The 27,570-nt window shown below is 48.0% G+C and overlaps 1 protein-coding gene across 3 annotated transcripts in view; it reads right to left on the bottom strand.

Annotated features, from left to right (window-relative positions):
- The window catches only part of TNIK (TRAF2 and NCK interacting kinase), a 198,747-nt gene that overhangs the window by 71,621 nt on the left and 99,556 nt on the right, over window positions 1-27,570 (bottom strand). For all 3 annotated transcript variants that reach the window (XM_054166449.1, XM_054166452.1, XM_054166451.1), the window contains exons 3-7: window positions 26,233-26,289; window positions 19,070-19,195; window positions 8,791-8,901; window positions 5,831-5,921; window positions 4,368-4,498 (exon numbers count right to left, since the gene is read on the bottom strand). In XM_054166449.1, the coding sequence (XP_054022424.1) occupies window positions 4,368-4,498; window positions 5,831-5,921; window positions 8,791-8,901; window positions 19,070-19,195; window positions 26,233-26,289 (516 nt within the window). The remainder of the gene's footprint in view (window positions 1-4,367; window positions 4,499-5,830; window positions 5,922-8,790; window positions 8,902-19,069; window positions 19,196-26,232; window positions 26,290-27,570) is intronic.

The following is a 27,570-nucleotide window of genomic DNA, read 5'->3' as shown; positions in this document are numbered from 1 at the left end:
TCTCCCTTGCAGACAGGGACATTTGTACCCCCAGTTCCCTGCCAGAGAGCAGTGGTGAGCTCCCCTCCAGTGCCTCCTCCCCACCCCAGCATCACTCCCAAGCTACAGCTGTACCTCCAGATCTGGTAACAAGCCCCCAAGGACTGCTCAGCTCTGCTGGCAGCAGCCAAGGCAGAGACAGTACGTGCCCAGCCGGAGAAAATGAGCAGCAGCCTTCACGGCACTGCTGCAAGTTGGCTTTCTGGCAGAAGGTGGCTAAGTCACTATTCTGGACACCATGTTTGGGGCTGCTCATGATCCATAACCCAGCACCCAGTGCATGGGGAACATGATCCAGAGTAATGTTGGTGCCTTCATCTCTAGCACAGCCTCTGACACATCTCCTAAGAGGGGGTGGAGAGACCTGCATGAAACAGGAGGATAACAACAGCAAGGGCAAAAGCTGCAGGTGCATAAGGGTTCAGAACAAGCACAGTGCAGCTGCAGCTGATGTTTGTTGGAGACCAGCTATACTCTGGTTAGCACTTCCAAACCAGTAAGTGCTGCAAACTGGTACATCTCACGGTGGAAGGGATGGACTCTGGCGAAGGCAGAACCCCTCCTCCTGCACCTCCAGCTCTCACATCTTGCTCTGTCCTCCCCTGCTCTTTGCCATGTTTCTGCAGTTTTCTCCTCTCCATTTCAAGAGCTTCTCTTTCCAAACTGCCTCAAACCTCTAACCTGCAATTTAGTGAATAAATCCCAGAAAGGTTGGGCTTTTTTTACCCTGTACAGAGCCTGAGAACTTCCAGGGACCACAAGCACCTTCTTACATACACCATCCAGGACAGGTAATTTGGATTTTCTATTTCGAAGCACTTTTCCTTATTACAGAATACAGAATTAACCAGGTTGGAAAAGAACTTTGAGATCATCAAGTCCAGCCTATCACCAACACCATCTAATCAACTAAACCACGGCACCAAGTGCCTCATCCAGGCTCTTTTTAAACACTTCCAGTGATGGTGATTCCAACATCTCCCTGGGCAGCACATCACTCTTTCTGTGAAGAATTTCTTCCTAACATCCAGCCTAAACCTCCTTGTTCCATCACTGGTTGCCTGGGAGAAGAGACTGACCACCAGCCGGCTAAAACCATCCTTCAGGTAGTTGCAGATGGCAGTAAGGTCTCCCCTGAGCCTCCTCCTCTCCAGGCTAAACAACCCCAGCTCCCTCAGCCTCTCCTCACAGGGCTGTGCTCCAAACCCCTCCCCAGACTTGTTGACACATTCCAGCAACTCAACATCTTTCTTAAACAACTTGTTAACTCAAGCTCTCCCCTAACAAATGTTCTCCTTGCTATGTACCTTTGTACCTGTTCAAAAATTCTCTCTCAAACCCCTCCTTTCCAGCCTTTCACAGGACAGCCTCAGCCCCTGCTCTCCTGTTTCTGGTCAGCTGGGATTTCTGCCGCATACTTAATTATCGCAGTCTTTCCACATGATTCAGCGCACATGACCCCTTCCCTTTGGGCTGCTGCTGAACTCCTTCCTAATTCCTACTTGTGTCTTTTCCATATCGAGGTGCCCAGTATTATACACGAGACGCCAAGAGATCTTAAAGCTGGAGCCACACAGAAAGGGATTATCACCCCCCTAAGGCTCCCAGAGAAAGCAGAAAGCTCAGCAGGGAAGCGCACGTTTTATAATGATCTGGAATTTAGGGGTTGGTCTTTTTGTGTGTGTGTGTGTGTCTGGGGTTTATATTTTAGAGTCTGAAAAGCTTTTCAGTCCGTTGTGCTAACACATTTGCATTGTCTTGACTCAGGAAGGGAAGGAGGCTTCCTTCCCCCCACCTCTTGCTTTGATTCTAAGCTTATTGACAAGATATCTCTCAAGCGAAAAGGAGAAACAGCTGGGGGAGAAAACCCAACAAATAAGCTCAACAACAACGTGGGGTTTCTGGTGGTTGTTGTTCTTTTTTCTTGAAGTGGTTTGTATTTGTGAGGAGGTATTTACTGCCTCCTATATAAATTACACAAGGCATCTCTTTCTGCCTAAGAAAACTGTGGGATCACAGAGGCTTTTTGTCCAACAGATTACGTTTGAAAGGATTGCTTTTTTTCACCCTAGAAATCTCATCTTTTGTATCCACTACTTTAAGCCCTTTGGCTAAACCTGAGAGCATCTGATTTGCATCCCTTTACAAAAAAAATAATCTAATTGTCATTTATACTCCCCCTCCTCCCACCCCCCCTCAACTTCAAAGCAAGAGCATCAGGTGCAGGGATGTGATCTAGAGTATGGACTTATGTCCAGCGGCTCCCACATCACCACGAGCTCCAAAAACACCCTGCAGTGAGTGTGTTGGCAGCAATCAGCCTTCTGTTTCCTGGCCCTAGCCAAGGGAAAATGCTCAGTGCCAGCTCCAGAGAAGCAAGCTCCCAGCTCGCTGCAAGCGTTTGATCCTCAGGGACAAGAGAGGGATTCTGGTCCCAGCGCGTGTGCATCAGGCAACGGCATATTAAGTGCCCCAGTTACTCTGGAAAGAGGAAAAATCTCAGGGGTTTCTGAGGGTAGAAAGTAGACTATGAAGACAGCACTCCTCTTTTAATACTAATAACAAAAAATAAAAGGGGAAGGAGGGGAGGGAGGGGAGGGAGGGGAAGGAGGGGAAGGAGGGGAAGGAGGGGAAGGAGGGGAAGGAGGGGAAGGAGGGGAAGGAGGGGAAGGTTGGATCTGTTGGCTGTCAGTGGAGAAGGGGTGAGGGCAGCTAGCATGGGCTGCAGCCCTGCCACCCAGCAAGGCTGGGGAAACACCTGTTGTAATTGGTTAATCAAGGAGTATTAAGTAACTGCAGATTAAACTGTTTCTCCATGTCATTATCATTAACGATCTACGTAACCCGGGCTCTGAACTCAGACTGGACAGCTGCTGCAGGAAAACCACCAGTTCAAAAGTTGGCTGCTGCACTGAAATAGCTGCAATACCAAAGCATTGCTTGGTTCCTTAAAAAGCCCTCCCTCAACCATTGCTCTGAGTGATTGATAAATGCAGCCCAAATCATACCCTGCTGGTGGGCTCTTGCACCATTACATTATAGTGTCCTGCCATTAGAAAGCTCTACACCAGGGGGTCTCAAAGTCCTTTACCTTGTGAAGTAACCTCTCAGCAAGTGCATGATCAGAGAGGTACACCAAACTTCAAACATATCTGAGCTTTCCCACCCAAAGCTCAAGGAAGCAGTCAGTGTCTTGTTCTCTCTGGACACGGTCAGTGGACCTTGGGAGGTTTGGAGCTAGAAATTCAAGTTTGGGCTGTTTAAAAAACCCAAGGGAGATTTCTAGAGCCGTGTGTCCAGAGACTTGCAGTGAGTCAGAACCAGGATAAAACACATTAAGCCCTCCCTGCTTTAAACACCAGACCTCACTGTAGCTTGAATGGGCAGGTGGGGTTCATAACCCCCCCTGCAGACTTGCTGCATGGCACAGGTCTCTGTGCCATGTTAAAACTCAGCAGCAATGTTGTGCTGCCACTGATCCAAAAATAAACTTCAAACAGGCTAGAGAGACATGTGAAAAGTAGGTCAGCCCCCCAAATGTCTGATTGTGTGGCAGCCTTCAGATCTCCCTGCGAGTACCAGCCTGCAGGCCAGAAGATGTGATTTTGCCCTTTCTAAACCTGACCTGACTTCTCTCCAGAGTAAATAGAGCAAATACAGCATGTTTGACTGTAGTATTCAAACATGCAGCACTGAAAAGCAGACTAGCAGGTAGGAAGCCTCAGTCTGACACCTTTCTCAGCATCGGGAGAGGCTTCTTCACAGGCAATTCGGATATGTGAGCTGCACGACAAAGATTCACATCGGACCTGAAATGGCATCTCAAAATCCACCAGCCAGAGAGCAGGAGCAGACTATGCTGCTCGCCAATGGATGTTTCAAAGCTGCAAGAATACTTGAGTGCTCAAGGTGATGGTACTGGGCCATAACACCTGAGATCACACCATAGAATCATAGAATCAGCGAGGTTGGAAAAGACCTCAGACATCATCAAGTCCAACCTATTACCTAATACCTAATACCTCATCACAACTAAACTTCAAGTGCCACATCCAATCCTTTTTTGAACACTTCCAGGAACAGGGACTCCACCACCTCCCTGGGCAGCACATTCCAATGGCCAATTACTCTTTCTGGGAAGAACTTTCTCCTCACCTCGAGCCTAAGCACCAAGCACCTTCTTCAGATGTTTATGATCACATCTCTCACTGCAAGCACCAGTAAGTGCTGCTTTAATCCCTTCTCTGCCTTATTAGTAAATGTGCTAACTTTGCAATCCTCCATCTGTAATGACATACAGGAGAGGAGGAAGATTCTCATTCAGGTACCTTGAAGTCGTAAGTGGCGTCAGGATTTTCATCACAGGCAATGACCTCAGGGGCCATCCAGTAAGGCGTTCCAATGAAGGTGTTTCTCCTGCCCACCGTTCTGTCCAGCTGAGCACTGACACCAAAATCCACTGTGGATCAGAGAGACAAGAGGGCATGGTAAGGTCAGAGACAAACCTGAGCAACACTCTGCTGTTGAATGTAAAACACTGAGTTAATTCATACCGAATCCTCTGCAAGGTCAGGAAAGAAAGATGCAGCCAGAGACATTCCTGTTTGATCTCTGCTGGGATCAACAGAGGTCGGGCAAGGACAAACCTGATCATCTGATGTGCAGGTTTTGTATTGAAGCCCAGTGCCTTTTCCTCCTTGCCTGGAGGCAATGAAAAGAAATCACAGCTCCTCATACTAATGAGAAACAGGGTTAGCAACATGAATAAGGAGCAGCCTTTGTTCTATGCATTCTCATTTGAATGAAAGCCTGCCAAATATTGGTGGAAGCCTCATTTTTCTGCCTAAACTCTTGCTGCAAATGGCAGAAACGCAGAAGGCTTTAAGAAACCAAGGGCCAAGGACACAGGCGCAGAAGGAAATGTCAAAGAGCTGCAAAATGAAGCAAAAACTGATGAAATCAAATCAGTGAGGGAATACTCTACGGTCCACTAAGTTCACTTTGCGCAACACAACGCTTGGAGATTCACCCTGGAGAATTTCCCCTTAGAGGAGAATCTTCACCAGCATAATTCCAAGCGAGCTGGTGGTGCCATCTGTTAAACTGGGATTTTATTCTGCTGTGAAGAGAGAGAGGAGACATGGGAAAACAAGATTTGCACCTCACTTTACCGGTGTAAGGGATCTTTCATCACTGGCAGAAATCAAAACCATGCAAAGAGAGCCTTAATGACGTCGGTGCTGGACAACTGAGGATATCAGCACATCACCACATGATCTTCACATGACTGCCTGGCCTTCTCCTGAGTGTCTAACACCACATAAGAAATTCAGAGTAGTTCTTGCAAATTAAGTTCTCTCCACCAAACTAGCTTGGAAAACAAGTTTGGGTAATGTCCCACTAAACTGGATGGATTATGATCCCACAGGACTCTGCTATGGAGCTGAGACAGAACAGCCTTCGATAATGTCTGGTGATGCACACAGGGCAATTTTCAGTCTGGGGCATGAAGAAACATATCTGATGGCACAAGTGCCCAGCATATCTGTCTGAACAGAAACACCACTGGAGGTGCACCCTTGCAGGCAGAATTTGGCCACCAATCACTGACGCTTGGTTGTACAGCAATGAGTCAACACCCAAGGTCACATTACTGAGGCCAGCATGAAAAAAGCCACAGAGTAGCTCTTAGCATCCATCCTCTTTCTCCAAGTCATGTATAAGTCAGTTTTGCCCCTTCTCTCCAGCCAGCCTACTGGCAGTTTCCAAGGGTTCTACCCTCTCCTCTTACCTAGTTTAACCTCTGCATTTTCTGTCAGCAATACATTCTGTCCCTTGATGTCTCGATGAATTACTTTGTGCTGGTGTAGATGACTCAAACCCTAGAGAATTCAGAGAAAGGTTAGTGGAGTCCAAGTTCAAAGCATGTTATTTTCTGACATTCCTCCTCACCCAATTATGCTCCAGAAATTAAAAGATTTCACAGTTGGAGTCGAGCACTGGAGAATGCTTTTATTTGTCATCCTGTGTTCCAAGCACTGTCCTGTGTCACATGCTGGGAGGACAGGCCCGGCAAGTGAGACACCCACCCACGGCCTCTACGTGCCGCAGTGGGTGCCCTCCACTGCAGAGCCAGCAATCCCAGAGGGATTAAACCCAATCTCTCTGCTCCTGCAGGAATCCATACTAACCCAAATTCCTCCAGAGCTCTAGACATATTTTCCCTCACGTGCTCCCTTGCCTTAGGGAGTCATTTCTGAGGCAGAATTAATAGAATGGTTTCGTCTCCCGTCTCTATTTCCATCATCCAGAAACTGGGAGGAAACAATTCTCTTCTTACATCAGTCCAATAAGATGAACTGGAATCCACTGAGGAGCTTGGATTAAAAAAAACAAAGCTACCATGCAAACACAAATGTCATCACTTGCACATACCCTTAATAGAGATATAGAATCATAGAATCAATAAGGTTGGAAAAGACCTCAGAGATCATCAAGTCCAATCTATCACCCAGCACCTCATGACTAACTAAACCATGGAATGAAGTGCCACCTCCAATCCCTTTCTGAGCACCTCCAGGGATGGTGACTTCACCACCTCCCTGGGCAGCCCATTCCAATGGCCAAATAACTCTTACTGTGAAGAACTTTCTCCTCACCTCCAGCCTAAACTTCCCCTGGTGCAGCTTGGGACTGTGTCCTCTTGTTCTGGTGCTGGCTGCCTGGGAGAAGAAACCAAGCCCCACCTGGCTACAACCTCCCTTCAGGTAGTTGTAGAGAGCAATAAGGTCTCCCCTGAGCCTCCTCTTCTCCAGGCCAAACAGCCCCAGCTCCCTCAGCCTCTCCTCATAGGGCTTGTGCTCAAGGCCTCTCTCCAGCCTCATTGCCCTTCTCTGGACACGTTCAAGTGTCTCAATGTAGCTGAAATTAAAAAGCCTGTCTCAAAGGCTAAAGGTAAACCAGCTTTTCTGTTGTGCTCTGTTTTTTTTTTACTAGCTCATTAATTTCTTTTTGCCACCTACATTTTTATCTCATTCATTTGTTATTTTGGTTCCAAAGTAACATCCACCTGTGCTGCCAGCTTAGGAAGAATATGGATCCCTTCAAAACCCTAATTTTACAGTGGGTTTACATTTTACATTAAGCATTCATATTTGAGGAAAGAAGTGATTTCTGCTCTCACCACTGGCAGTTATTAGTCATTATGGGACACCACCATGGAATAGAATCATAGAATTGTTAGGGTTGGAATAGATTTTATCTGTAGAGGAACTCTTCTTTAGCCGGGTTAATCCTGGTTGGAGGCACTTCTGTGCACTGGAGGCAAAGCCAACATTCCCCTGGAGTTCATTAAATCCTTCAAATAACGTTGGGATCGAGCCTCATGTTGGAATTACAACCAAGTGTCAACGCCTGAAACAAGACTAAGCCACCTTCTGCAGCACAGCTGTGGGAACCTTTCCTCACGTGAAGCCCCACAGAGGTCACCAACCAGCCACTCCAATGTGCAGCCAAAATGCAAGCCATGACACTCGGTGGTGGCCTTGGGACATGAGTCAGTGGCTGGGTTCTGACGCACTGCCAGGGATTATTTTAGGTAGTAGGCTCCCAGAGCTCATACATCTAAGATAAGCCTGTATGACTCTGGGTTCCTGGCATGGAAAGCTGTGTCCACACAACTGATTCACTACCGTGCCAGCATTTTCTGCACATCATGTTGGTGCTGGCAGCGGCACTCCGGGTCAACAGAGAAGTGCTGTGTCACCTCTGGACACCACTGGCAGCCTCAGCAGCAGTGTCAGACACCTCCTTTTGGAGCAGTCATTTTGCTTCGTTTTCTTCCATAGAATCCTTTACGTTGGAAAATGCCTCAAAGATCACCAAGTCCAACTCTTAAATCAGCACTCCACTAAACTATGTTCCTAATTGCCACATCGACATAACTTAAATCCCTCCAGGGATAGTGACCCCACCGGTCCACTGGCCAGCCTGTTCCAGGGCTTGACAACCTCTTCAGGAAAGACATTTTTCCTAATACCAAACCTAAGGCTCCCCTGGCTCAACATGAGGCTGTTTCCTCTTGCCCTATCACTTGAATGACTCTTCTACAGGTTTCCTTCTCATACCCAATATTTCTGTTCTCTCTTGAACAAAACCTCAGATCATGAAGCCTTTTTTAATGTTGAGCAACCATTATGATCACACCATCTGACCTCACTTGTGCAAGGTGCCAGCAAGCCTTTGCTGAAGCTGCTACCACCCAGTACATGAAACTCTGGCGCTGCCCATTTTAAGACACTGCAGTCAAACATTTATCTTGTGGGTATAAAAGTTGCAGCATCCTCATTAAAGCCAGAGCCATGTGGATTTAATAAAACAGAGGGTGCTTTCCAATCATAAAGATTCTGTCCACAGACATCATTACTCCTCACCTTTCTGTTAATTGAAAACACAGCTATAAGATAAATAAATCTTTGCTCTATTCATACTGAAGGAAGTGGTATCTTTGCTGAAGGAAAACGAGGATTAAAAGTCAGGGAAGTAACAGAGCTAAGAGGGCATTAAAGAAGCCTTATTTATTATGCATCATACAAGCACATGAATCATTCATGCCCACTGGCACCAGAGAGGCTCCAGCCCATGGCAGCACAGCAGCCACGAAGGCTGCAGAGCCAAAGGCTTTCTGTGTCCCCAGGCACAGAGTGTGGCACTCCAACACCCCCTAAAGCCAAGCTCCCTCTGGACACGTACCCGTAAAATCTCTCTGCAGATGTAGGCGATCCACTCTTCCTTCAAGGTGTTGCCCTTCGTGTTCTTGATGAGGTCGGTGACGGAGCCTGCGCCGCAGAACTCCATCACCAGCTGCCAAACAAAACCAAAAAGCAGTTACTACAGTGACACCATCCTGAGGGCTCCTGACCCCCAGGGCAGGACCCTGGTGCTGGCAGGAACACCACAGTGCTACGCAGAGCCATCAAGACATAACGTTAGACCTATCGGCTTTAAGATCCATGTGGGTTATGTTATAAAAATGAAACAATAGAAGGGTGGAAGCCTTGGAAAGATTGAAAGTTCTTGTTGCTCCCCAGAAGGCTGGGAACAAGAAATAGGAAATTGGTCCAGTGCTGAAAATCAGCAGAAGACATGGGAAATGTTGAAATCTCAGACCCCACTGCTACATACCCTACTTCCAACTTATCATCAATGCCAGCAGCGCTACAAGAAAAACTTCACCTCTTGTATATAAGATTTTCAACTCTGAAAATGTGAAGACAGCAAGACAGATGCTTGAAAGCTTCCTACAACCTTGGAAACCAAGTATACTTCCCAATTTCTATCTTTTTCTACCAGAAGGTCTTTGGGTTTGACCACCTTTTTGACCAGCAAGCCCTCCTGGAGCAGAAGCTTGCCATGCAGCTTCAGGCTCACAGGGAGAGAGCTGACGACCTACTGCTCAGATTGGTTCACATGAGGCTGGGCACCATAGCTTGTACCACTTCCAAAGCTTCACAATAACAAATGTAGAACTACAATGATCTAACCCATGTCCAAACTCAATCTTGTCATTGAGCAACTGTGAAACAAACCTTACAGAAATAGCATGGGATGTGTGTGCGCCTCCCAGGGACATCACGGATCCCCAGGGAGTGCAGGAGCCAGCAGCATGCTCCAGAAAGCAAGCACAGCCCACATAACACAACTAGGCTCCTCCAAGACCTGTGCATGAGTTTCTTTCATATGCAAACCCAAGTTTTCCAATTAGACCAGCTTGCTACTAAAAGATATTCCCTTACAAGCTGTGCCTTGCCAGCTCTTTCAATGCACATGTTTAAAGATTCTGATCACATGAAGCTTACATGGCATTTAATGTCCTGCAAGCAAATGGCATCACTTTATTAAATTCATAGGTCAAGAAGAGAAGAGAAGGAAACTGCAAAAGGATTACTCCCAATCACATTGCTCAGATACCATAAATAAACAACCACAAAATCCAGACATAGTCCTGCTATAAACCTTCAGGTTAAATGAAATACTTGAGCAGACTATACCTCAGCTGGCTTTGACCACGCTCCTATTTTCAGTTTTGATATTGAGTTTTTCTTCCCTTCCTAAACTGACATGAAAAATTCTTTGTATATCTCAGTTACGTCTGGAAATTGGCTTCAAGAAATAGGTGAGTGGCCAAGGCCTGCCCTGTGCAACAGCAAGTTCCTGCAGCTCTTCCATCCCAGTGAGAGAGCAGCAATCTAGCTGGGTCCCTGGGACACAGCCTAAGTCAGGAGTTTGTCATTGCTCACCAAATGGAGAATAAGGGACCACCTGGTTTCAGAGTTGCTTCTCCTCCCTTTCTTCTCACACTGCCCCATGGGGAACATCAGCATTTGATTAAATGAACATTTGGGGCACCATGGCAGCAAGCTTGGAAATGAAAAACCTGGACAGCTAAGCCAACCACAGACACATTCCAGCTCAAAAGCTGCCCCCCTCCAGTTCCCTTCCAGGGAATTTATCCACAGACTCTTACCAGGATGTGGAGCAGGAAGAAGAGCCTGCTATGCTGTGCACAGCAATCACAATGCTTAAGAGATGGAAGAAACCCCATGTAAAGTACACAGTGTATCCATTAATTTGCCAGATTATCGTTATGGACCTGGCAGGTCACTTGGCCCTCTGCCCTGTCCCTGATTTCCACAGGGCAAAGATTAATTCTGCACCAGGAGGTGAGTAATGCAGCCACCTGCTGATGTAGCCCAAATCTGTAATTGTGAAATCTCCTGGAGATTAAAGACAAAGGGAAAAGTGAGAGGGAAAGAGAAACTCCCAGGAGGAGGGTTTCCAACTGGGCTTTTTAAGAGCTGCCCAGTCCAGTAACATCTGAAGAAAAATTATTCAGCACCAGCAGATCTCTGGCAGCACCGGCAGGCTCCGGGTCCAGATGGGCAAGGGGCCAAGGGGGCTCTGCAGTGTGCACGTGCTGCTAACAGCAAGGCACTTCCCGACAGCTCCGCCACGAGCTCTCCAAGAAAACAAGTGCCAGAAAGATGCCTGAGCATCTCTGTCTGCAGTGGGGAGCTGATGGACATCTGATGGAAAAAAACACCCTTCCAGAAGGTCTGGATGGAACAGGAGGAAAGCTGGCTCCCGCAGAAGTGCTCAGCATCACCATGAGCTCCTTAAGCTTTTAGTTCCCTGTGCTCCTCAGATGGAAGGATGCTACAGAAGTCCCAACCACAACCTATACAATTCAGTCTCCAAAGAGAAGAAACAGATGATGACTAATGAGTCATGGCAACAGGCCTGTTAAGATCTCATCTACAGTAACACCTGCCCTGCTGGATGATGGAGCTCAAGAACAGTCAGTGCACACTGGTGCAGGTACAGGTCATCTTCTGTCATCTTCAAGTCATCTTCTGCCCACATAAACAGGCAGGTGCCCAGGCCCCTGGCTGCAGGGAGAACAGAGTAGACTAGACTAGACTAGACTAGACTAGAATTAACCAGGTTGGAAAAAACTTTTGAGATCATGGAATCCAACCTATCATCCAACACTATCTAATCAACTAAACCATGGCACCAAGCGCCCCAGTCTCTTCCTGAACACCTCCAGTGATAGCGACTCCACCACCTCCCTGGGCAGCACATTCCAATGGCCAATCACTCTTTCTGTGAAGAATTTCTTCCTAACACCCAGCCCATACCTCCCCTGGCTTTAGAGTGCCTAAGTCTTTTGCTGGCAATGACAGACTGCAGAGACAAAACCTGTGGTCACTATCAGCAGGTAAATGATCTGCTCAGCCTGAGCTGAAAGAAGTCAAAAGGCTGAGGGCTCTAAGGGAGTGAGAGAGGGACACAGACTGGTGGAGTCAGGCTCTGCCCTCCTTGCAACAGAAATGGGAACACCCACCAGAGAGCACCCAGGGACCTCCATATCCTGCCCCATCACGTGGAAGACAGAAGCCCAAATGAAAGGGGGGAGAGGAGGCAAGTTCACAGCTGTGGCAAGGGTGATAACCCTCCTTGCACACCTCACCTCCCCAGGTGCCTCTGAGAACTCGGTCTGAGGCCGTGCTGGAAGGCAGCCAATCAAACAGGGGTGTGGATGATAGGCAACCCATACCAGAGGTCTTACTGAGGTCAGATAAGCCTTCCAGCCATAGAACAACCTCTTCCACAAGGAAGAAGAGAAGAGCTGTAGTTGGAGACATGCTTCTAAGGTGATAGAGGGCCCAGCATGCTGGTGGATCCTCATCAGAGGGAAGTCTGTAATCTTCCTGGAGCCCAAATCAGGGATATCACTGGGAAACTCCCTAGCTTGATGTGGCTGTCAGACTATTCCCCACTACTGATCTTCCAGACAGGCAGGGAAGAAGCTGCATCCTATAGTCTGAGGGGAATGAAGAGAGACATCAAGACCTTGGGATGATTGGTGAAAGAGTCTGGGGCACAAATTATTTTCTCTTCCCTCCTTCCAGTTGCAGGTGATGACATGGGATGCAAGAGAAGGATCCAGTCCTTTTTGGGAAAAAACAGGTCAAGAAAACAAGGTCTTGCTCTTTACATGAGAGAGCAACTAGAACAGACTGAGTTCTGTCCAGGCAAGGATGAGCGAGTGAGTTCAGAGTTTGTAGGTATGAATTAAGGGGCAGGCTAGTGTGGGTGATACTGCTGTGGGTGTCTACTACAGGCCACCTGATCAGGACAAGGACATTGATGAAGATTTCTCCAGAGAGCTGACAGCAGCCTCACTAGTACAGGCCCTGGTTCTCATGGGGGATTTTAACTATCCAGCTATTTGCTGGAAGGCTTCCTCAGCCAGCCATGCAGAGTCCATGAGGTTCCTCCAGTGCATTGATGATAACTTCTTGATGCAAATGGTGGATGAGCCAACTAGGAGAGGAGCGCTCAGGATCTCACAGTCACTAATATGGACGATCTGGTGGAAGTGGTGAAGGTTGGGGGCAGCCTTGGCTGCAGCAACCATGAGGTGGTGGAGGTCAGAATCTGGTGTGATAGGAACAGAATACCAAGCAGGATCAGAACCCTGGACTTCAGCAGGGCCAACTTTGGCCTTTTCAAGCCATTGCTAAGGGAAATCCAGCCTTCCAGGAGAAAAGGGAACAAAAGTTCTAGCTGATTTTAGGACAAAGCTTAGCACATTCAGGAAAGGCTGCAAACAGCACTTGCACTACCATGCTTTCTTAGAAGGGCCATGTCTCCAGGTGATGGTTTTCCTGCATGCACTTGCATCATTACCAATCTTGTTAAAGGATGAAGTCATGATGGGGAAAGACAATAAACTCGACACGCAGATTGAGCTTTTATTAAACATAATTAAAATGATCATCAAGATAGGCTAAAGGTAAGATCATCTCCTGAAATTTAATTTGCAAGGCCATTTATTGAGGAAGTGTTTTTAAATACAGTTCATTGAGCATTTACTGAGCTCTTCATATCAGAGTGACAGCAAACTTCATAAGCAAGGCAAATTCAGAAGCAGCAGCTGTAAACTGCTGTGTCCTGCTGTCGCATGAATCTTGTGATTCAAGAGCCTTTGCGGCTTTCCAGTCAACCATCACCTTCCCCAGCTTGGGAATGGCCAGACCTCTGTTCCCACTGCTGCTGTACATTACCTGGGAAGGGCTCAAACCTGAGCATCCCCAGTACGTAAATCTCAATCTAGCTGACAGTAAACGGCTCCAGCTTGCCCACAGCAACCCCTCAAAACCATCCAACTGCAAGCCAAATCCTTCTGTGCTCCTATTCCTCAGCCTATGAGCAAGTTTACTTCTCTTTTACAGAAAACAAGCATATAAAACCCCCAGGCTAAATGCTGCTGCAAATCCTTCGTCCTACTGTGTATGAAAACACAATCCAAGTGCAATGCAGTTCCTTCCACCCAAGCCTCTTGTCACACCCCACAGTGTGGCTCCTTCACAAAAGCTTCCCTCATTGCATACATCACAATACCTGAAGACAGTGATGGAGCATAAAAATAATGAGAGACCTTCACTTGGAGGATGAGCAGAAAAGCTGGTGACCCTTTCAGAAACAGAAATATTGATTGAACTGGCATTTAGCAGCAACTAAAATGTTCTGTAAGAAGATGAGCACAAAGTCTAACCGCCTGTGTCAGTTCTATGTCAGGACACCTGGGTGGGGGCAGCGGGGCCAACACTGCTCTGCTTTTCTCACACTGATGGGGGCACCCAACTGCTCTTGCACATGTCCATAGCTAAATGATTTGCCTGGCTGTGCCCTGCCTGTACCTCCCTGCATGTCCAAGCCAGCCAAGCAATTTGTGCCCCTTAGGGAACCGGTGGGCAGCTACCACCATGGGTCCTGAGCAGGCTGAAAGCTTTGGGCTTAGGGATGGCAGCGAAAGGAGCCAGGCTCACAGCCTTGCAGTGTTTACAGAACTGACATCGTTTTGAAGAGGAGTGAGAAGGAAACAGCGTTGGCTTACTCAGCCAGCCAGCAGCAGAAAGCCTCTCTGCTAACCCCAGACTCTCAGTTGGGGGCTGGAGGAGCAGCCTTGCTCCCCCCCCCACCTCCTCAGGACTGCAGTACTGGAGAGAATTACAGCTCAGATGAAAACTGTCCCCTCTCAAGTGTTTAATGATTTAATTCCTGTGATGCGAGGCATCAGCAACTGCCCAAAAATATTCTTCAGTGCCTGCAGGCAGATTAAGAGCAAACCTGCTCTGAGCTGTACAACCCAGTGCTTTGATGGAGGTCACTGGCCCGATTTTTCTTCTCCAGATGCCAAGCATGACTGTCTGTACCACCCTGCAGCTATTCTATGGGCCCCTATGGCTCGACACGGTGCAAAAGCACATTGCAGCTACACAGCAACAGCCCTGAGCAATGCACGGCTGCGGCACTGCCATCCTGAGGTAGCCTCTGGCCTTAAATCACCCCAATCCCTTCTTTCTCCCAGCTGCCCCAGATTGCCTGCTGCAGAGGACAGACTGGGGGCCACCCCACTGTGCTCACCACCACCAGGTATTTGGCAACCTGCCTGTTAGCAATTTTTCCCCGTTTGATGACAGATGCAGCTCCAGGCGCAGGCAAGGTTGCCATGGCAGCCATCCATCATCCACTGGCAGTCAGTGCTGCTGGCCCCCAGGGACCACACTGCCAAGCAGGCTCTGCCCTTGGGTGGGCTCTGCCTCAGGTTCCCCTGTTCTGCAAACCCAGCACTGCCCACTGCCCATGTGTGGCAGGGCGTCTCCATTCATGGCTTCAGTGGGTGGCAAGGGCAGATGACAAACATGCAGCTGAGTGGCATCTCTGCTGTCCTGGGGATCTATACAGTGGTTAACGTATGGGAATGAAGCCTGCAGCTTCCAGCAACAGCCATCAGGGAGGGTGATGTGCTGGGGAGGGGTCCTTTCAGATGGGACCACCTATCATCAAGTTCACACTTCCTAATGAATACTCTGTTTCCTGTTGCCAACCCACACCCAACAAAGAATATCTTGAAACAACCACACTGAGTTCTGTGCAGCCTGGTAACCGGTACCTTAGATCTGAGATGAGCAAGGGGAATTTCATGAGTTTAACTCTGAAAAGCAACAGTTCGCTGATTAACTGAGTCTCCACTATCTCCTGGGCCACCTCCCCAGTTTCTACAGCCCATTCACTCTTTGCCCACTTGCACCCCCAGGCAGGACTTCATTATCTCAGAGATGGGCACAATGCCTCCCAAAGGTCCACTAGAAAGCAACATTTGATCCAACGCAGGGATAAGCCTCCTGCTTATTTCTAAACATTCCATGAAGGTCGTCCCTAGGACTTTAACTGCCTTTCTCTTCCTAACAGATCAGAGATTTGTGATGCACACTTCTGCTTTCATCTGCCAAAACAGAGAATCACACAATTGTTAGGGTTGGAAGGGACCTCAAGGACCATTTACTGGTTCCAACCCCCCTGCCATGGGCAAGGACACCTCACACTACAGCAGGTTGCCCAGAGCCACATCCAGCCTGGCCTTAAAAACCTCCAGGGATGAGGCTTCCACCACCTCCCTGGGCAACCTATTCCAGAGTGTCACCACCTTCATGGGGAAGAACTTCTTCCTAACCTCCAATCTGAATCTAACCATTTCTATTTTTTTTTCCCATTCCCCCTGGTTCTATCATTACCTGACACCCTAACAAGTCCCTCCCCAGCTTTCTTGTAGGCCCTCTTCAGATACTGGAAGACCACAATTAGGTCTCCTAAGAGCCTTCTCTTCTCCAGACTGAATAGCCCCAACTCCCACAGTCTGTCCTCATAGCAGAGGAGCTCCAGCCCCTCTCATGGTCCTTCTCTGGCCACACTCCAGCACCTCCGGATGCTTCCTGTAATAGAGGCTCCACAACTGGACACAGTACTCCAGGTGGGGTCTCACCAGAGCGGAGTAGAGGGGGAGAATCACCTCCCTGGACCTGCTGGCTCTGCTCCCTGCATATCCTCTGCAGCTCTTGAGCTTCAGGAGAACTCAGCTGCTCATCTTTCAGGGCGAGTGGCTGCCCTGGAAGGGAGCAGCAGCAGCGGCAGCCCTGCTCATCGCCACGGCAGAAGCGATGACAATGCTTCATGTCAGAAGCCTGCCGCCTTTCCCTGAGATCTTAATCTCCCCTGAAAGAGCTCCCTGGTTTTTATTTCCGTATCAGCCTCCTGAATGTCGATAAAAAGAATTACTTGGGCATTATCAGAAACTGTTTTATTTCCACAAAGGGCCAATGAAAAATAAACAAGCCTTTATCTGGGCGGCAAGACTGATAGAGTTCCTGCAAGTCTTAATTCAATCAGATCCTGAAACCACAGCTATTTAACACCAGTGACACCAGCACACCTCTCCTCCGTGCTTTGGGTGCTTTCCCATGAGTAACTCCACCAGCTTCAGAACTGGGCTAAGACTTAAACAAACCTCACTCTCCAGCACTCTTCTGTATAAGAAGAGGAGCTTCTGCAACAGTTTTTTCTTCACTAGCCCACAAGAAACGCTCCAAAATCAAGAGGAGAAGGTAGTGGTCTGGAAGGGAATTCACATTCCCTAGCCAAGCAGTGTAGCTGGGTGATGGAGATCTCCCCTTGCATGGCTAGGTGATCTTTTGGGGAGAGGTCAGTTTCTCCTCCTGTCTTAGGGTACCTGAAGCTAGCACAGCACAAACAGCATTGTTTCATGAGGATAGGGACTGATGATAATCCAAGGAGCTTCCTATAGAGCTTTTCTCTTTGGAAATTTGGGCTGCTCTGGATGGGCAAATTGTTTTATTATCATTATTTTAAAACAGTAATCTATGCCAAGAGCTCTTTGGAGATATAGAACACAGAATTAACCAGGTTGGAAAAGACCTTTGAGATCATTGAGTCCAATCTATCACCCAACACCATCTAATCAACTAAACCATGGCACCAAGTGCCACATCCAGTCTCTTTTTAAACGCTTCCAGTGATGGTGACTCCACCACCTCCCTGGGCAGCCCATTCCAATCATTCTTTCTGTGAAGAACTTCTTCCTAACATCCAGCCTCAAACCTCTCACTGTGAGCAGGATGGAGGAAAGGAAAAAAAAAAACCCCAAACCTCTTCCCTGGTCACACCGTGCTAACTCCAGACCCAAGTTCTACAAAGCAGAGCCCAGATCTGGGGAGAGCTCCTCTGGCTGTTGAGGGCTTCGGCACACAGCTGGTGGTCTTTTTTTCCCCCCCACAGGCACTCCAACAGCACAAGGGGAAATGTTGTGGGTTGGCTTTCTATTTTACTTTTTTAAAACCCAGATTATAGACCAGCTGAAGCCAAATGGAATTTCAAAGGCATTTCTCAGCTTGACAGCTTTCTCCTCACTGAAGCCCAGGCCAGCTGCATAGAATGTGTTCTTTAAGAGTTCCCACCAAAAATAACCCCTACACCCAAGGAAGAAAAGCTCCTGGAGTCCAAGCCTCCAACTCTTTCCAATAATTCAATGCACCACAAAGCCTTGCATGACAAAGCAGCACAGACGCCCATCGGTTCCCATGTGACATGGAGGAACGTCCTCCAAACCCCCTTAGTTCCCACAACCATGCTCTGGCATGTGGATGAAGGGGCAAACAGCTGAAGCCACTGGAGCTTTTACCAAAACAAAGCCCAATTAATAGGGAAACCAAAGGAAAGAACATTCTGCTGCTCTTCAGCATCTCCATGGCCTCCACAGGTACTTGTTACTCTTGAAGAATAAGGCTCTGGCAATCTTATCCAGGTAAAGAAAAGCTTTGGAAGCTACCTGTGGATAACTCAGAACTGACTGTATTTACTAGACTATGAGGAAATAAGCTATTTAAACTGCAGGCCAACATCTAGGTTGTTATAGTTAAGGTAGCTCCAAGGCAGCCTTCCCTTCAGCGCTGCCCTAATCCTCCACGGTCTGGGAATGCTGAATTAATAACCAAGAAGCCACTGACAAGGGAAGCAGCAGGAGAAGGCAGGCAAGGATTTATGGAGAGGCAAAGCAGCTTGCAGCCCTTCAGCAACGTGAGGCATCTTCACTGAAATGGCTGAACAGCCACAGACCTCCCTGCTCTCCCTTTGCCATCCCCCTCCTCTCCATTTGCCTGCACTGGCTCCATGAAATATTAAGCATGAGGAGCAACGCTGAGAGCTGGAAGGAATCATGTGCACCCAGTATCCCCTCCAGCTCCCCAGCAACACTCCCAGCTCCCTCCAACTGCTTTGTTGGTGGGTTGTTGGGTTTTTTTGATGCATTTATTTTCATAGGACAAAATCATTTGCAACTGAATACTGTCACAAAGATGGTGTTAATGACAATTCAGAATAAAAACGTGTTTTTATCACCAGCCTGCAAAGATTTTATGGAACACTGGAGGAGCATTTTGCAGCACAGGAAGAGTCTTTTCAAAGCCATGACTTTGGGAAATAATAATATACAAGAAGGATGCAGAACAAGGCTTTCTGTGTAGTGCAGGTCATGGTAAGAGGCCAACAGGGAGTAAATAATTGGTGTTAAAATCCAGTTCTTTTTACAGGAAAGAAAGCAACTTACCCAGAGCTGATCATCCATTCCTGGTGGGTTCTTTTTAATGAAAGCACCATAATATGTAGCAATGTTTCGGTGGTGGGAATACTTCTTCAGCATGTTAATTTCTTGTTTGATCTCTTCCTCTTCATCCTGGGATGAAGCAAAAAAAAACAAAACCAAACCAAACAAAACCAGAGGCACTCAGAGGCTGCACTTCACAGGCTCCCAGTTCACTTTGAACGTGGGTGAACCTCTAAGCACCCCACTCCCGACCAACCTCTCCTGCGTTCCCCTATATTGTTTTTCACTGCTACTTTTTTGCAGCAGAGCCCTGGGAGTCTGAAGTCTGGAGTGGAGACTACTGGGTTGCTTCTTGAGCAAAAAGCTAAGGAGAAGGCACATGCTGTGCCACATTCCCTGTTGCATTTCTGAACCCTGACCTGGACAGATCTTCAGGCAGCGTGGAGATTGGGTTGCTCCCAAATAGTTCAGACCATGGCATCTCCTCCTGAACAGGATCCCAAGAGTGCTGGCAGAGTTTAAGGTGGGCAACAGTCCTCTCACATTGGTTTAAGAATCCACCATCCCCATGTGCTGCTTCAAACCCTGCAGCACAGGTGGGAGCAGCAAGGCCCAAGAAGGCTCCCACACAGCTGATTATCTACAGGTGTCAATACCCATCAGGAGGGAATGGCCAAGCAACGCAAGGGCTGGTCAGGAACTGATCCCTCATATGCAGACATGCTCTCTACCCAGAGGTGCACCAGTACCAGACTTTGGCATCACAGCCAAATCACATGTTTTCAGCACTTCAGACACTCCTCCATCTTTTGTATTTCCTTTATAACTCATATAATGATGTCCATCAGTCTTGTGTTGCTCTGAAGTTCAGCACTACTTGTGTTACCCTGCAGTGTATCAAAGGCCCCAGAAGATGGTCTTCTAGAAACCACTGCATGGCAGAAGTGTCCCTGCACTGTGCATCCCAGCTGTCCAACACACCACTCCTGACCACCCTGACATCTGGAGATGGTGTGCCTGCCTGTTGCAGGGGATTGGAAGTACATGGTCTTTAAGGTCCCTTCCAACCCAAACCATTCTGTGATTCTATGATCACTGTTACTAGCGGTGTGGTGGCACAGGACCAGTGCCAGTCCACAAGCTCTCTTGCCTGGTGGCAAACACCACTCCCATGGGTGGGTTGTGCATGTCACCATGATTATGCATCAGGTTTCCCAGAGAAATTGTGGTTACCCCATGCCTGGGAATGTTCAAAGCCAGGCTGGATGGGACATAGAGCAACCTGGTCCAGTGGAAAGTGTCCTGTGCACGGAGGGAGAGTGGAGCTAGGGGATCTTTGAGATCCCTTCCGACACAACCCATTCTTTTGTCACAGCCCCTCTCTGTCCCATCTGCAAAGCAGGCATAGCTGAAGCAGGCAATGCAGAGGAACTGTTCCAATGCCTGCTTTGGTGTCCTAGCTCTCTGCTTTCACGACCATCAAGTGTGCCCTGGTTTTATTTTAAGCTGACCGAATTCCAGCCTGCTGTAATTCCACAGGCTGTGGAGCAGCAGTTAGCACCTTGATGCCAATGAGCTGTATTATAAAAGGAGCAGAAGGGCTATGACTTCTTTATCCTTCTTTATTACTCATGTCCCTCACCTGCTTCATCCTGACCTCAGTTTTACAAAGGGGCAGAGGACAAGACACCCTGGTGAACAGCAAAGGTGCAGGAGCAGCTCTCCTTGAAGAGTGATGCTCCCTGACCAAGTGTCACAAAACAGAAGACAGGAACACAGCTTCCTGCCCAAACTGCCATGGAAAACAATTTAATGACTACAGTCCTCCAGGGATAATTCAGGGAAGAACAGTGAAGATAAGGACAGGAGGAACAAATGGAAGTAGCTAAAGGGAGCTTGTATAAAACAGCCTCCAATTTTATCTTTGGTAAGAACATGGAGGGCACAAGCACCAAACAAGATGAGGAACCAGCCCAAATGTTACAAGGGAAAAACAGGGACTATTCTGGAAGCCCTCTATCACTTCTTTCCTTCAAGCAGGCAACACAACTTTGCTTATTCCCATTTTCCCAGGAAACCAGGGAATATAACATTTTATCAGGCCCCAGAGATATATTTTTTTATTGAAGCCCTTTGCAACAAATAAAGCAGCTGGGTGCTCAACAGTGCTAGGAGCAAGGAAGGAGCAGCCAGTGCAAAAGCCCAGCAGCTCCTTGGGTACCACAAGCCAGGTCTTCAGTAATCTCCTGCCTCACTCCTGGCTCTCTAGGAAAAATCGTGATAAGCCAAAGGGACACTTGGGCTGAGGTTTTATCTCAAGTCCCTCTTTAGATTAAAGTATTCAAAATGAGGGGGAAAAAAAACCACCTCAAAACATCAGAGCTGTGGCTGGCACCTGAGGACAGGTTTGCATGACCAGGCTCAGGGGTCTCCAGCCCAACCTTCTACTCCCAAGCAGGACTATTGGCAGCAATCACCACCAGCAAATCCAGCAAGGGAGGGAAGAAAAAGGAATTATTATAGCAAGCTGCTGTCATTACTTCAACCCCAAAACTGACAAAACCCACAGACCAGGTTTCCCTGTCACAGTTTGCCTCCATCACTCAGTTCTGTTACATCAATTGTTGGAAGTAGGTCATGTAGGCAAGCAAGGCCAGCCCCTGGAAAATGAATCTGAATCCTTAATTCAGAGATGGTGGCTGGCCAAACCCATCAAGTGCTGTAATTTGAGGGCTTCTAAACTGCAGTCTTCCCCAACAGATAATTAGCAAGAGTGTAGATGAGTTAAACACAGCATCACTGTCAGGAGCCTTGAGGGGTTTAGTGCAAGGCATGTGGTCAGGATGAGACACTGGCTGGGAGCTCACTTAAAACATGGAGGCTTTACACTCCAAAAACTTCCTCCATAGACCTGTAGATGGCAATGGTCAGGATGACCACACTAGTTTTCCTCTCTATAGGCTTCTGAAAGGCCTCACCAGAGACATCCTGGAAAAATATAGGTGGGATGGAAGATTTGGATCAAATCTGGCAGCAGGAGCACTGAAATTGGCATGTGTCAGGAGGTGATGAAGGAACAGAGAGGACATATTTGGGTTTTCACCAGCAGCTTTTGCACTGAGCCTGTCCAGGTGCCAAATGTGGCTGTGGGCATGATTCAGATGCCACCCTCAGAAATTACTCTGGAAATGATTCCCAGAACCATTCCTGTGGTGCCTGGAGGACATGGCTCTAGATCTGACTTCAGCACCAACAGTTACAAAGCACACTCAGTCCACTACCATGTCAGAGGTTTGCTCTGTCTTCACTGTGGTCATTGCCCATTCTGCCCAAGCCTAGTCCTGCTTCATGAGGAGCCTTCTGTTGGTGATTATGGACTAGTGGCATCCCTGTGGAGGACATGAGGTCTCACTTCTGCACCTCAGCTGATCGTCCTGCCACGTAGCTGTTTCTCCACTCATGCAATATTGGGGTCACCACAGAGGGTATTCAGTGGGGTATGAACAAATGGAAGAGAGCAGAAGTTCAGTCAGGATTTTTCTTTTTTAGAGGACTGACTTCAAAGCTTTGCATATTATATATTGAAAGAAAAATAACCACTGTGGTTTAAAGTGGCTAAAAGGGGCTGGGGGGAGGGGGGGAGGGGAGGGGAGCAATCACTGAATATCCAAACAAAGCAGCCTGCACCAAAGATCTGATTTACTACCTTGGACATTCAGAGATGGGAGACCCTGCTTTGGAAGGCACAGGTTTGAATTAGGGAGCCCTGGGGCTTTTTAGCCTGGAGAAGAGAAGACTGAGAGGGGATTTAATAAATGTTTATAAATATCTGAGGGCTGGAGGGCAAGAGGGAGGGGGCAGCCTCTGCTCAGTTGCACCCTGTGAAAGGACAAGGGGCAATGGATACAAACTACAGCACAGGAGGTTCCACCTCAACATGAGGAGGAACTTCTTCACTGTGAGGGTCACAAAGCACTGAAACAGGCTGCCCAGAGGGGCTGCAGAGTCTCCATCTCTGGAGACTTTCAAGACCCATCTGGATGCATTCCTGTGCAACCTGTGCTAGATTCTATGGTCTGGCTGGGGGGTTGGACTTGATGATGTTTGGAGGTCCCTTGCAACCCCTAACATCCTGTGATCCTGTGTGGTCATCTCAAAGAGCTGGCTGAAAAATGTTACTCATTGGGCAGGACCAGACGGGGCATCCCTCTCTCCACCATCTTTACTTGGGAGCCATAATATTTGAAAATCACCAAAGTGCAGACTCAAATTTAAGCCCCTGCTTGGCCTCAAAGCAACATTTTGATTCCTCAGACAAAATTGGTTGTAAGCTCAGACTTCATCCCATGGGAATCTCCCTGCTATTTCTGCCATGAAGTTGCATTTGGTGGGTCTGTCCACTCCCTTAGAGCCTGCTTCCCACGAGAACCAGAGAACTGGCTCTGGTATCTATGGCAAGGAAACAGAAACAAATCTCACTCATGTTTACAGGCATCTTTCCATGCATCATTTGACTCATTAGCAGAAAAAGAACTTGGATGAAGCTCCTGTAGATATCAACACCACACAGGCTCACAGGATGTTAGGGGTTGGAAGGGACCTCAGGAGATCATTGATTCCAACCCTCCTGCCAGAGCAGGACCATAGAATCCAGCACAGGTCACACAGGAATGCATCCAGATGGGTCTTGAAAGTCTCCAGAGAAGGAGACTCCACAACCTCTCAGGGCAGCCTGTTCCAGTACTCTGTGACCCCCACAGTGAAGAAGTTCCTCCTCACGTTGAGGTGGAACCTCCTGTGCTGTAGTTTATATCCATTGCTCCTTGTCCTATCACAGGGTGCAACTGATCAGAGCCTGCCCCCTGCCTCTTGACACTCAGCCCTCAGATATTTATAAACATTGATTAAATCCCCTCTCAGTCTTCTTCAGACTAAACAGCCCCAGGGCTCTCAGCCTCCCCTCACCAGGCAGTGCTCCAGTCCCCTGGAAGCCCTCTGTTGGACTCTCTCGAGTAGATCCCTGTTCCTCCTGAACTGAGGAGCCCAGAACTGGATGCAACATTCCAGGTGAGGTCTCACTGGGGCAGAGCAGAGGGGGAGGAGAACCTCCCTCAATCTGCTGGACACACTCTTCTTAATGCACCCCAGGATCCCACTGGCCTTCTTGGCACAAGGGCACACCAGCTATGGGATTTCCAAACACACTCCAGAGGCCAGCTGATTGCTTTCACAGCGAGTCAGTTCTGTATGTGCTGAACTCTTGAAAGCTAATTAAAAACATTAATTAAAAACAAAAAAAAGGGGGTGGGTAGATTGGGATCAAGTCCTACATTTTGAAATGTGTTATTCCAGTAACAAGGAAAAAAAGACAAAGACAAAACATAACAAAACACCTTCTTACTCCCAAACTTGGCACTGCTTTTGCAGGGAGGAACTTTGGGAGGTGTAATGCTGCATACACCAAAAGAAATTATTCAAGGAAAACCACTTTGATGTCAGCCTCCTAAATGCATCTGTTTAGGTTTTTAGGGATCACGGTAATTACACTCTCATTTTCCCCTTTCATGGCCACTGGGAAATCACAGAATGTTAGGGGGTGGAAGGGACCTCCAGAGATCAGCCAGTCCAACCCCACTGCCAAATCAGGATCACGCAGGGCAGGCCCCACAGGAACACATCCAGGTGGGTTTTGAAAGTCTCCAGAGAAGGAGACTCCGTAACCTCTCTGGGCAGAGTGCTCCAGTGCTCTGTTACCCTCACCATAAAGAAGGCTCTCCTCATGTGGAGATAGAACTTCCTGTGCTCCAGCTTGTACCTGTGGCTCCTTGACCTATCAGTGAGCACCACTGAAGAGAGTTTGACACCTTCATCTTGACATCCACCCCTCAGACATTTATACATGCTGCAAAGATTCCCTGTCAGCCTTCTCTTCTCCAGACTAAACAGCCCTAGATCTCAGCCTTTCTCTTAGCCTGATTCAAGGCTCAAGAGAGCCACATTTCTGCAGCCAGAGTGGTGCATTTTTCTCCTCTTTATCAGTAGGATGGACAGGAGCAATTTCATTTGGAAAACCCAAAACATGTTATGAATGCATCACCTCAAAAGATTCCAGCACAGAGCCACAAAGATGATGAAGGGAGAGAAGGCTCAAGGGAGACCTTATTGCTCTCTCCAGCTACCTGAAAGGAGGTTGCAGACAGGTGGGAGTTGGTCTCTTCTCCCAGGCAAGCTGCACCAAGGGAAGTTTAGGCTTGAGGTGAGGAGAAAGTACTTCACAGGAAGAGTAAGTGGCCACTGGAATGTGCTGCCCAGGGAGGTGGTAGAGTCACCATCCCTGGATATGCTCAAAAAAGACTGGACATGGCACTTGAAACCATGGTTTAGTTGTCAGGAGGTGTTAGGTATTAGGTAACAGGTTGGACTTGATGATCTCTGAGGTCTTTTCCAACCTGGTTGATTCTATGATGTCCTGTAGCTTGGAGAAGACAAGGCTGAGGGGTGACCTCATCCATGTTTATAAAGATGTGAAGGATGCATGTCAGGTGACAGAGCCAGGCTCTGCTCAGTGATAATAGGACAAAGGGCAACAGGTACAAGCTGGAGCAAAGGAGGTTCCATGTGAACATAAGGAAAAACCTTTTCACTGGGAAGGTGACACAGCACTGGAACAGGCTGCCCAGGGAGGCTGTGGAGTCTCCTTCTCTGGAGACATTCAAGACCCACCTGGATGTTCCTGTATGACCTGCTCCAGGTGATCCTGCTCTGGCAGGGGGGTTGGACTCAATGATCATTCAAGGTCCCTTCCAACCCCTAGCATTCTGTGAGTCTGTGATCGTGCTGCTACCATTTCCTCAGATTGAATGCCCACATTCACAAGAGCCACTGCTGGCACTAGATCTTGCCTTTTTTTTCTTTTATTTCTTTTTTTTTTTTTCTCCCCCAGCATAAAATGACTTAATCTCCAAAACTCTCCCAGATTTATTTTCCCCTCACACATTCATTAAACCCAAAACCTCTTAGCGGCACATTTCCCATTAAGGCAAATCACATTTGCTTCTCAAGAAGGCAAACCTTCCACCAGCCCCCACAGGTTATCACACCCTGTCCCCTTTCCCCTCTTATCAGCAATGTAAGGATGCAGGAGGAGGAGGAGGAGGATACATTACCCCGGTGACGTCCATAACCTTAATAGCAGCAAGCTGGCCTGTTTTAACATGACGACCCTGCAAAAGAAAAGGGAGAAGTCTGTTTGTTTTGCTTGGTGGCAATGTTTTCCTCACAGTGAACAATATCCTTAAACAATCTCCTCGTGCTGGCAGCATCTACACTCCCCCCCCCCCCTTTTTTTTTTTGTTTTCCTTTTCGTGTGTGTGATTTTTTTCAAGAGCATCTTCACAGCAGCCATGATGAGAAAAGCAATTCCCTCCCCTTCCTCCTGCCATTACAATTAATTAGTAGAGAGCCTTCAATGCTCTGTTTTCCTGGCAAACAACTGCTGGAAATATCCTTTAATGCTCAGCCATGCAAAAACAACCAGCTCGGGGCCTCTCCTGAGCACAGAGCATGACTCGGCTGGAAATGATCTGCTGGGGCTTTGGGGATGGCAGTGTGCTGGCTGGGGCACCCACACGGCTTCCACTTTGGTCCTGGGGCCACACCAGGGACTCCAAGCCTGCACAGCACCATTATACACTCTGTCCTTGTGTTCATTTAGTGTGCAAAAGCCTTGGTTAGCAGGCTAGCACGTTAGCAGGGTTGTTTTTCAAATCAGATTTGCTCCTTGGCTGGTGGAATCACCGGTGCCTCCAGTGCTGGCACAAGCAGGGAGCCTGTGTTTAGGGGAGATGCTCAAGAGCCAGCATGGAAACAGAAGCACCTTGACACATATGGGCCTCCTTGGTTTAGAATACATACATAGAATACATACATAGAATAAACCAGGTTGGAAGAGACCTTCAAGATCACCGCGTCCAACCCATCAACCAATCCAACACCACCCAAACAACTAGCCCACGGCACCAAGCACCCCATCAAGTCTTCCCCTGAAAACCTCCAATGATGGCGACTCCACCACCTCCCCAGGCAGCCCATTCCAATGGGCAATCACTCTCTCTGTATAGAACTTCTTCCTAACATCCAACCTAAACCTCCCCTGGCGCAGCCCGAGACTGTGTCCTCTTGTTCTGGTGCTGGCTGCCTGGGAGAAGAGACCATCATCCGTCTGTCTACAACCTCCCTTCAGGTAGTTGTAGAGAGTAATAAGGTCACCCCTGAGTCTCCTCTTCTCCAGGCTAAGCAACCCCAGCTCCCTCAGCCTCTCCTCGTAGGGCTTATGTTCCAAACCCCTCACCAACTTTGTTGCTCTTCTCTGGACTCGTTTGCAGCAACTGACAGATTAGCAAACCACTGCAATGAACTGCTTGGTGCAGAGTGCTTGACTACGTTAATTCTAACAGAAAAATGCCTGGAAGCAAAGGGGGAAACGATAGAAGAGCTCAAACTCT

Source organism: Dryobates pubescens, chromosome 13, assembly GCF_014839835.1.
Source record: "Dryobates pubescens isolate bDryPub1 chromosome 13, bDryPub1.pri, whole genome shotgun sequence".
Taxonomy (NCBI): domain Eukaryota; kingdom Metazoa; phylum Chordata; class Aves; order Piciformes; family Picidae; genus Dryobates; species Dryobates pubescens.
Note: the sequence above shows the minus strand (reverse complement) of the source record. Positions and strands in the feature narration are given on the sequence as shown.